Source organism: Podarcis muralis, chromosome 1 (genome assembly GCF_964188315.1).
Source record: "Podarcis muralis chromosome 1, rPodMur119.hap1.1, whole genome shotgun sequence".
In the NCBI taxonomy this organism is placed as follows: Eukaryota; Metazoa; Chordata; class Lepidosauria; order Squamata; family Lacertidae; genus Podarcis; species Podarcis muralis.
The window spans coordinates 38,508,379-38,518,891 of record NC_135655.1 but is presented as its reverse complement, the minus strand read 5'-3'; the positions used below and the strand labels follow the sequence as shown (position 1 = coordinate 38,518,891).

The 10,513-nt window shown below is 47.2% G+C and overlaps 1 protein-coding gene and 1 long non-coding RNA gene across 2 annotated transcripts; one reads left to right on the top strand and one right to left on the bottom strand.

Moving 5' to 3' along the window:
* Positions 1 to 380: 380 nt before the first annotated feature.
* On the bottom strand, positions 381 to 3,114 carry LOC144327304 (uncharacterized). Its single transcript, XR_013392364.1, has 2 exons — positions 2,262 to 3,114; positions 381 to 809 (listed from the first exon to the last, which is right to left on the bottom strand). It is a non-coding gene; the product is annotated as an uncharacterized LOC144327304 (long non-coding RNA).
* Positions 3,115 to 3,228: 114 nt separating this feature from the next.
* GJD2 (gap junction protein delta 2) lies at positions 3,229 to 9,974 on the top strand. Its single transcript, XM_028721624.2, has 2 exons — positions 3,229 to 3,371; positions 5,005 to 9,974. Exons 1-2 carry the CDS (start codon positions 3,301 to 3,303, stop codon positions 5,846 to 5,848), a joined length of 915 nt encoding a protein of 304 aa, XP_028577457.1. The 5' UTR covers positions 3,229 to 3,300; the 3' UTR covers positions 5,849 to 9,974.
* The last annotated feature ends 539 nt before the right edge of the window (positions 9,975 to 10,513 follow it).

Here is a 10,513-nt window from a genome sequence, read left to right as displayed (position 1 = left end):
CAGCGCCTGCCAACCTAGCAGTTCGAAAGCACCTTTGGGTGCAAGTAGATAAATAGGGACCGCTTACCAGCGGGAAGGTAAATGGCGTTCCGTGTGCTGCGTTGGCTCGCCAGATGCAGCTTGTCACGCTGGCCACATGACCCGGAAGTGTCTGTGGACAGCGCTGGCTCCTGGCCTATAGAGTGAGATGGGCGCACAACCCCAGAGTCTGGCAAGACTGGCCCGTACGGGCAGGGGTACCTTTACCTATGAATTCATACTTTACCTTTTTAGGCACCTCTTTAGAAATGTGCACCTAAAAGAGGTGTGCATGCTTAGAAATACATATTTAAAATACGATGTGTGAAGAGACAGGACAGGAGAAGCTGCTATGAGCTAGCTGAACCTTAATTTTACTTTATTTCTTACAGTTATGTATCTCCTACCTTTCAGGATACAAATCCTACCATGGCAGCTTACAAGTGACAGTCAATTGCATATTTGGACAGCACAATAAACAAACTAACATATTAAAAAAAAAACATCCTTCCCATGGGGCAGTGGATGATGTATCACCCTGGGGTGAGACAATGATGCCCCTGCCCCTTTTTCCTGGAATCCTCCCCACAGGATAGTAGGTGGCATGTGGGTAGTCTAGCTGGAAGAGGACCTGAAGAAATGATTGTCTGCCAGGCTCTCTCTCTGGCCTATGGAGGCTTCCTTCTTGCCCCCTGAGTGGACCCAGGTTTCCTCACACCAGACAGAGGCTGGTGGCTTTCTCCTCCCTCCTTTTTCTAGGCAGTGGGGTGAGGGGACTGAGCCCTGTGGCGCTGCAGAGATAGGGAGGGAGGGAGGGAGGGAGGGAGGGAGAGCGAGAGAATATAAGTGCACTAGCTGCAGGCTCTGTCCACCTGCTCTCCCTTTAATCTTTCCGCAGCAGGTCCCTGGAGGGAGAGAGCAGGCAGGTGCGCAAATGGCCCAAAGCAGCCAGCCCACCATCTTGTTAGCTTAGCATACGTGGGCTCTCTCTTCCTGGTGGCATAGGAGTGCAAACTGGGCCCAGCAAGCGCAGCCCTCAGTCCTCACCCACCCCATGCCAGCCAGAGACAGAGGGAGATGGTAAACAAACTGAGATGTCCAGAGGAGGTGCAAGAAGCAACCACAGATCTTTTACACAGGTGATCTCTTGCTCACTCTGCGCAGCCTGCTGTGCCCTGTTGCCCATGCAGCCCAGCCCAGCCCAGGGAGGCAGAGGGTGTGAGCAAGTTGAACCTCCCAGAGGGAGAGGGAGGCAAACCGTGACTGATCCCTCCACCTGCCTGCAGCCAAGGCAGTTGCAGCTGGTGTCCACACCTGGACAGGTCGATGGAGTCAGAAGCAATGACAGGCAATGTCCCCATTCTCCTCCCTGCTGAATTCTACAAGGGGCAACACTGAGACTAAGGAGAAGCGGAGCAGCAGTGCCACTCCTTGGCCTGTTTGTAAGGAAGAAGACGGGCAATTGACTGAGATTGGTAAGGCAATGCCCCTATGTCCTCCATTATATTGGGTGAAAGATCAAGAGGTTTTCCCACAGGCATCTGGTTGGCCACTGTGGGAACACGATGCTGGACCAGATGGACCTTGGGCCTGATCCAGCTGCCTTATTCTCTTATGATGTTGAGGCTTCTCGAGCTCACCTGTGCTCTCCCTCTGGGTGGTGCAGAGAAGGCTCAGCGACATCCAGGCTGATTGGGCCATTCTTTGCAGCCACCAAAACTCAGTTGACATCCACATACATTTAAAGTACCCTTACATCACTTTAACAGTCACGGATTTCCCCCTTCCAGCAATCCTGAGAGCTGTGGTTTGTTAAGGGTACTGGGAACTGTAGCTCTGTGAGGGTCTCTTCCCAACTTTCAGTACCTATAACAAACTATGGAGCCCAGAATTCTTGGGGGGGGCGGGGGCGCAGCATCTGTTAAAGACCCTTTAAAACGCATGGTGTGAACCTGCCCTCCCTTGCAAGTTGCAGATGAGGTTGCACCCCCTCCAACCAAGTGGGGCCCAAGCTCTCCAGGCCCAGCTGTACCTCCTGAGTGGGCCTTCCTAGCTGCTGGGGCCTCAGCAGGTGTGCCCAGATGGTGCTGGCGACTGGCATTCCCACTTGGCAAGCCAGTCCCAGGGCAGGAGGGCTCCTGGCGCATTCAACGCGTGTCCTCTTCGGGTCTCCCTTTGCCAGAGCTGCTGCAGCGAAGAGCCAAGGGAGACCAAGGAAAGGATGGCGGCCTTTGCGCTCTTACCGTGCGAGAGGTTTCTCACGCGCCCAGCCTGGGGAAGCAGAGGCGCCATTCTCCGCAGGGGAGGGGGGGGGGCTTCGGCGTCGAGGGCGCCCCCCGACCTGGCGTCCGGAGCAGCGATCGTCCCCAGCGGAGGTCCGTCCTGCTCGGCAATCGTGGGGAGGGAGGGGGGTGTCAGCTCCTGATCTGCGGGGATGCGATGCCTCAGCCTCGCTTTCCCCTCCCTTCCGGCGCGAAGGAGGCTGCTGCGCCTTCGCCTCGCCTCCTCTTCCCGTCTAGCTGGGCTGGCGAAGAGCAAGGAAAGCGTCCCTCCTTCCCTTCCTCCCTCCCCACACGCCTTCCCTTGTCAAGGACGCGGCGCAGGCCAAGTCCCCGGGAAACAGCCCGGAAGAAAGGCAGGCGCCCGGATCCGGCCCCGGGGAGGCTGGCGAGGCGTCTCGGGATCCCCCGAGGCCCCAGTCCCCTCCGCGCCATTCGTTACCTCCTCCTTGCTCCGTGGATGGCGAGGCGCGTCGTCGGGGCCCCCCATCCCTCTGCCCGCCCCCTCCCCAAAGGCGCAGCTCTCGTCGGGGGGCGGGGTGGGGAAGATGGGCGCCCACCCCACGCCACCCCGCCCGCTGGAAGGGTCCTCGGGGGCGGCGGCGGCGCTGTGTGGGGGTCGGCTTTGGCGATCCCTCTCGGGCTGTGGCGCCGCCGCTCGGCTGCTCCCCTCCAACCTGGCCGTGACGCAAGCAGAGCCTACTTAAAGGCGGCCGGGAGGCGGGCGGCGAGACACTGAAGGCGACCTCCGCCTGGGCTGCGCTGCGCCAGGCGATCGCCGCCCAGGCTGGCTCCCGGCAGCCGCCCCGCCTGCCAGGCAGCCCGCCCGGCCGTGGGGCAGCGTCCCTCCCTGCGCACGCCGGGCGGCTCGGGCCGGGAACGCGCGTCTCCGCCGCCACCGCCGCCGTGGCTGACGGAGCGCAGCCGCCGCCGCCGCCGCCGCCGCCGCCGCCGCTCCTGCGCTGCCGCCGCTGCCCGAGCCTTCGCCTCCCGATGAACCGCGATGGGGGAATGGACCATCCTAGAGAGACTCCTCGAAGCCGCCGTCCAGCAGCACTCCACTATGATAGGGAGGTAAGCGGCCCGACGGCTCCCGGCGCGCCTCCCTCCCCGTCGCCCTCTTTGACCCTGCCGGGCTCCTGCGGCGGAGGGAGCTCCACGGGGACGCTGCGCTCCCTCGCGCGCTCCCTGCCCGCCATCCTAAATGGCATCGCCTTGGAAGGAAGTCCCCTGGATTCCTGCGGGACCGGGGGAGTTGGGGGGGGGGGAGGAAGCCGCAGCCCAACCGGACACCTTGAAGCACCGGATTTCCCAGCAACCCCCATTCCCAACCCCCTTCGACATTCCCAATTATTTCTTTGGCAAACTTGCTACCGCACAGGACTGCGCTCCCCCCCCCCACTCCCTCCAAATCGCTTCTCTGCTTTGTTTCAGAGTTCACTGCTAGTGCACGGGACTCTCTTAACCTTCGATATAATCCATCCCCCCCTTCCCTTCCCACCCCCGTCGGCTTATTCATTAAAAAAGAAAAGCGAATGACTGAATGCACATTTAAAGGAGACAGAAGATGTGGATGATGTTTGCTGTTAGGTAGCATAATAGTAATAATAATGATAATAGTAATATTTAGAATGAGTCACTTTCAAAGAGTCGTATTATTATCTAGCTGGTGATTGCAGCTGGCAAAATGCAAGGGTAAAGTAAGGACAAGTGAGCTCCCTTACCTTTGATTTGCTTCCCTCCTCTCATTTATGGTTTGATCAATATGCTGCATACCGTAGAAAGTGGGAGAGGTGCCACTCTCTTTTATTTGACCGACATCTGTTTTCGGACACTTGAGGTACAGGAGAAAAACACGCACACAACTGGCTGCTTAGAACTGTCATTGTGGTTATAGATTCTCCCTTGTATAAGCCAAAGTAAGATTTGTGCTCAAATAAACCAAGCAAGCATTTCCTTCTGTTTGCTGTAAACATCCGTATGGATAAGTACATTGCTTAGGCAATCATTTTTTTTGTTTTTTGTTTGGTCAAGCCACTTAAGAAAAGCGGAGAAGTTTGATCGTTGACTGAGATACAAGATCAGCACTGGACAGCTCCCCATAATGATTGAAAATAGCCTGCGTTTTCTTAACCTCTTTAAATTCAAAGAATATAAGAAATGCCATGCTGGATTTGACCGGTGGTGCATCGGTTTGGTTATTTTATAAATTTGTGAATCACATTCACTACTTTAAAAGTCCCCAAATTAATGTAGAATAAAAATGGTTCCTAAAAGCTAGTGCACAGCCACAGAGGAAGTGTAAATAAAAATAGCAAAAAAAGGAGGGGATAACAAGTAATATCCTGGAGAGGTCTTTGCAAATAAAAATATTTACATTGTTTGTGGGAAGAATATACAGAGGCAGATTGCTGAACCCCTTCTAGGGCATCAGCAATGCCTGCTAGGGCATCTAATACATATCTAATGGATATCTCTGACTGTGGCCAGACAGGAGCAAGTTGAGCACCCATCATGACTTTTATGGTTTTACCATATAATAACCACACTGTCTCTGAACACAGAAGTTGTGCTTCTGACTAACTTGGCTAGTGGCTACCAGCAGAGCTATACTCCATTCATGTGCCTTCTTTAAAATAGTAGTGATTTTTTTCAGTATTCCTCTTCTGCCCTGTAAATGTGCACTCATCTAACCTTTGTTTTATAGGATTCTGCTGACCGTGGTGGTGATCTTCAGGATTCTTATTGTGGCCATTGTAGGAGAAACTGTGTACGACGATGAGCAGACTATGTTTGTGTGCAACACCTTGCAGCCAGGCTGCAACCAGGCATGTTATGACCAAGCATTTCCCATTTCTCACATCCGATACTGGGTATTTCAGATCATCATGGTGTGCACTCCTAGCCTCTGCTTTATAACATATTCTGTTCACCAATCTGCCAAGCAGAGGGAAAGGAGGTACTCCACTGTCTTCCTCACTTTGGACAGGGATCAGGACTCCATGAAGAGGGACGACAGCAAGAAGATCAAGAATACCATTGTCAATGGGGTGCTGCAGAACACGGAGAACTCCACCAAGGAGGCAGAACCTGACTGCTTGGAAGTAAAGGAAATTCCCAACCCAGCTATTAGAACCACCAAGTCAAAGATGAGGCGGCAAGAAGGCATCTCTAGGTTTTATATCATTCAGGTGGTCTTCAGAAATGCCCTGGAGATTGGGTTTTTAGTGGGACAGTATTTCCTGTATGGATTCAATGTCCCATCCATGTACGAATGTGACAGGTATCCTTGCATTAAGGAAGTGGAGTGTTACGTCTCCAGGCCCACTGAGAAGACAGTCTTCTTGGTCTTCATGTTTGCCGTGAGTGGCATTTGTGTGGTGCTCAACTTGGCCGAACTGAACCACTTGGGCTGGAGAAAGATCAAAATGGCAGTGAGGGGAGTGCAAGCGAAACGGAAATCCATTTATGAAATCAGAAACAAAGACCTGCCACGTATGAGTGTGCCTAACTTTGGCAGGACTCAGTCCAGTGACTCTGCTTACGTGTGAGGCTGTGGCAGAACCAGAAGACTTTGCTGGGGATCACTGACCTACCGCGCATTAGCGTTAGGGAAAGGACATTGCTGAAGCAATCATTTCCTCAAACCACCAAGAAAGCCGTTAAGGTACTTGATCTGCACTTTCTAAACCAGATACAAAACTGTGTGCTAAATCAAAGACTGATGAAGAGAACAGCTATACAACAACTTCAATCTGGCCTTACAGCTCAGTTATCTCCTCCCCCGAGTGGTCCATTGCTATTTGTTGACTGGAGCATCTTTTCAACCGTCACGAGGACAAGAAAATGTTCCTAACTGATGGGAAATGTGTCTAGAATGTTATATTGAAAAACGGCAAGGGAGCCATTTCTCGAGGGAGGGTTTGGGGAGGGGGTCATAGCAATACTCAATTGCAAGCATGTCTATAAAAGCCGAGGGAGAGATTTGCACTGTCCAGGCATCTGACCGTGAAGCCTGTTAGTACATCCATGAGCTTCATCTGATGGATGCCTGACTTTACATGGTCAGCATCACACAGTTGATTACTGTGTATGGTTAGCATTTTTCTATCCTTGTTTTTGTACAAAAACCAACTACACAAGAAACGGTAGTGCTGAAAATACTTTTGCCATTTATTTATTTTTTGTTTGCCTGCCTACTTACACCAGAGACCTTAATCATTATTATGCTAGTTGTGATCTACCAAATTCATAAACAAATAAATAAACCACAGCTCCCTGCTATATGCATACAAATGATTGATCTAAAGTTCAGCCAAGTTATGTATTTACCGACAGGTTTTTTTTTTGGACACATATACCAAAGGAGTAGAATTTATCGCTATTAACTGTGAATATATGTCACCGCCTCTTTGCTCTTATTTATATAAGTGCCATACTTGAAGTTAAAGAATTTAACTGTATTTAGTCAAAGGCTTGGCAAGGGATCCCAACTTGAAACCACAGGGTTTTATATCTACTTTTTATTTTAATCAAGCTTCCCCTTTCCTCTTTCCTTTAGTTACTGCAATGGTGTAAAAAAAGCAGCTGATAACTATATTGATAATAAAATAATTGCCTTTTTGTAAAATAGAAAGTTAACTTTCTTTTATATATACATACTATATATAAATATATATTACTAGCATTGCATTGTTATATGAAGATGAAATTTATATGGATATCTATCTAGAACATAGGGATTATTATATTACAGCCTCTTTTATATTCATGGCCTGGATAATATCCAAAACATTTGGATATGAAACATTTATATGATTTTGGGTTGTTGTTTTTTACAATGACATGGTGCTATAGTAGGGCAATGAATTTGGATAAGTAGGAGATGCAGCATGATCCAGAAAATGCAGGTTTTACTATTTGTGTGTATATGCATGTGTGTGTGAATATTATATATAATCTCTCTCTCTCTACCCTTAACTTCCTTATCATTTTTCATAATGTGAGCCCTTCAGGGACAGAGAAGTATGCTTTTCAAGTATATAATTTCAACTACCTGGACGTTGACAGTGTTGTCTGCACGCACACACACACACACACGCACACACACAGTCACACACAAACAAAAATTGGTTAAAGCATTCAAGTACATAAACACATAGGAATTTGTTTTGGGAACCCAAAATGTCACTGAAACCAACTTTAAGTAGCCTGGAAAATTTAGATTACAGAAATCGTAATATTTCTAAGTATTGATTGCATTATGTTAAATTCCCTATATGTGAATGGGATCCCCTCCCCTGCTTTCACCAGGACTTTATAGGTCACGGAGGCCATCCCATAAACAATCTAATTGGATAAATTGGCACTTATTCAAGGCTCAGACCATTTTCACTGGGTTGTCTGTATGATCAAATGCATGGTGCATTGCAGTAACTGTGCATATATCTTGATTTGAGATCCAATTCACAAATTGCCTGGAAGTTGGGAAAGGAGAAGGAGTGCCTCACACTTCTCCCCCCCCCCCCCCACCGCTTCTACTGTAATGTGTGAAGCGGGCGCACATAATTCCCAACCTTTCATACGAACTATCCCTGACACACCAGGCTTTCCATGACAGAACACTTTTGAAATGCGAGTGAAATTGGTTTTAACCCACATCTAGGTTTCCTTCATATCCACATTAGTCTGCCATCCTAAAATCAGGCCCAGCCCAGTCCATATCAAGGAATCTCCTCCTCTGGATTGGGGTGGGAGTAAAATCAGATTTGAATATGGATATGTTGTCTGCTTTCAATAGAATGTACACGCGGCCATTTCCATCCACGTTTTGGTGCAACTAGCCATGTGTAACTAACCACACAGGGCTATTGTTTGTTTATTTATACACTGTCTTTCCTTAAATGTTCAAGGCAACTTGAGCTGCATTGGGAAGCACAAAGGACAGGGATAACCAGTGGACTAGATTGGTCTTAAAAGCTCAGTGCACACTGAGCTTTGAACCAAGGTAATCCATTACTAACAGATAGGAAACTGTTAAGACTGAACACATTTTATTGTTATTGATGAAAACAAGGGTGTTTCCATTTTAGAATGGTATTCATTGTTCACTTCACATGGACATATGCTTGCCTGTTGAAACAGACAAGCTTTGGCAGTAAGTTTGCATTTATTTAAATGTACATTTCTTTGTAGACTTCTGAAGCAAAACCCCATTGACCACTGTATTGTGCTTTACACTTGTAAAATCTGACCACCTTTCAGTGCAGAGATGTCATTGCTATTGTGAAAATGCTTGGAAAATTCAGGGCATGCCACTCAATGCCATAGTTGTTTACTGTAGGCAGCTACTTCTATCAGACTAAAGCTGTGAATGAAGTGCTGAAGTTGGATTCCAGTCCATGGAACAATGTCTGTGAGCAACTCATTCTTACTTCATTGAGGCTAATGTGGGAGCAGCACTTGGTGGATTGAGTCTGAAATCGATAATCCTAAATACACTTGCTGGGATGTAACGCCAGGCTGGTTCACACATGTGTGTATGCCCCTTGGCTTTTCTACATGTGGACATTGTACACCTGAAGACTGGCTACTTACCAGTTTGGGAGCTGACTCCACTGAAAAGTGTTGTGCTTTGAAGTGGTATTAAAACGTCCCAGCAGCTGTGTTATGTTGTATGAACTATTCACACATGCAAGCCAGTCAACAAGTGGTGCATGTGTAAATCAGGTCATCCCCTCTAATCAGCTTGTGCTACTTTCAAGAAAGTGCATTTAGGATTGCAGTGCCAATTTGCTGCTTAACCCTTTCTGTCTCTTATAAATAATGGTCATCATGAGGTTGCGTCAACATGTGAGGTAGAGGAAGGATATGGGCTGCTTTAAAACATGCCTTTTTCATTATCGTTTCATTAAAATGAATGGTTTTTAATTGATTATGGATCCCTCCCTCCATTAGAAAGTACTTGTGACTGTTTCAGTGCATACTCCTACTATCTAATAATATGTAACTGCAGAGCATGAATGTTATTTTTAGAAGGCAAACATGGCAGCTAAAGATCTCCATCGGTAGTATAACAAACTCCTAAAGAATATTTTTTATACATAGGCAAATCTGATTTTCTTTTTATACACCACTGGGATAACCTTAAACAGCTCCTTTACATGGGAATTACATTATTGGTACTAGTAGTAATAGTAGTAGTAGTAGCAGCAGCAGTGGTAGTGGTAGTATTAACAGAAGCAACACTAGCCACAGTAATAGTGGTAGTAATAGTATTAGTAAAAATAATAAGTAAACTGTAATGCACAATAAACAATAGGCTGTGTAGAAAGAACCAACTTAAACTCACTGATGTCAGTGGCTAAATACCAATGGATTTCACTAGTTCTGGATCATGCTCAGCATAATTTAATGTGTACAGATTCCATAGTGTTAGGTCCATGTTTTAAGTTCTTGGTAGTATATGTAGAAAATAATGGTGAAGGCATGCCTTGAAACCTGTCAGACGATACATTTCAATGCTTTTAGTGAAAAGCACAAAAAGGGTAAATACTAAAAAGCAATGCCAGTGACTTTTATTTTTCACTACAGCAGCTTTTATATAGGCAATGCACATCTTGTTTACTAGATTGGAAACATGCAAATGGATGGGAATAAAATGGAATATTAACATGAGCCAATTGTGCAAAAGTGTTTGCGTGCATGGAATACTACAGTATTGTTGTTCATGGAAACTCACAACCCCATAAATTTTGCTAAAAACTCCAATAAATACATATGTATATAACAAAAACAGAATCTTATTTCAGTGGCAGAATCAATAGCAAGTTGCAGCTGGGATTAGAAGCAGATTTGGAAATTCTGGGTTAAGCTAACCATGGTGGCCGTAAATACCCACATAACACCAACCGTGGTTAGTTTGGAAACTGTGATAGGAAGGGTGGGGTGCCTGTGTGGAAGGAAGGAGGAGGGAAGGAACACAAGGGGGGAAAGGGTTAGGGTATTAGGCTCTGTTACAGCTGCTTCAGCGCCAATTTTTGGAAGGCACATATAAATCAGTACAACTTGCTTCCAAGTAAAGTTAACTCAAAAGTTTACCATACCAAACTACAATGAAATTGATCTATTCATTTCCCCCCTCCATTCATTACATTCAGTGTGACGTTCCCTGCTCTGAGGAGGCTTCATAATATAGCTTAATACAAATCTGTTCT

Bases quoted from the DNA above. Each gene is read 5' to 3' on its own strand.
- GJD2 (XM_028721624.2), top strand. From the start codon at position 3,301: ATGGGGGAATGGACCATCCTAGAGAGACTCCTCGAAGCCGCCGTCCAG. The intron at 3,372-5,004 runs GTAAGCGGCCCG...TTTGTTTTATAG, and splicing joins CACTCCACTATGATAGGGAG to GATTCTGCTGACCGTGGTGG.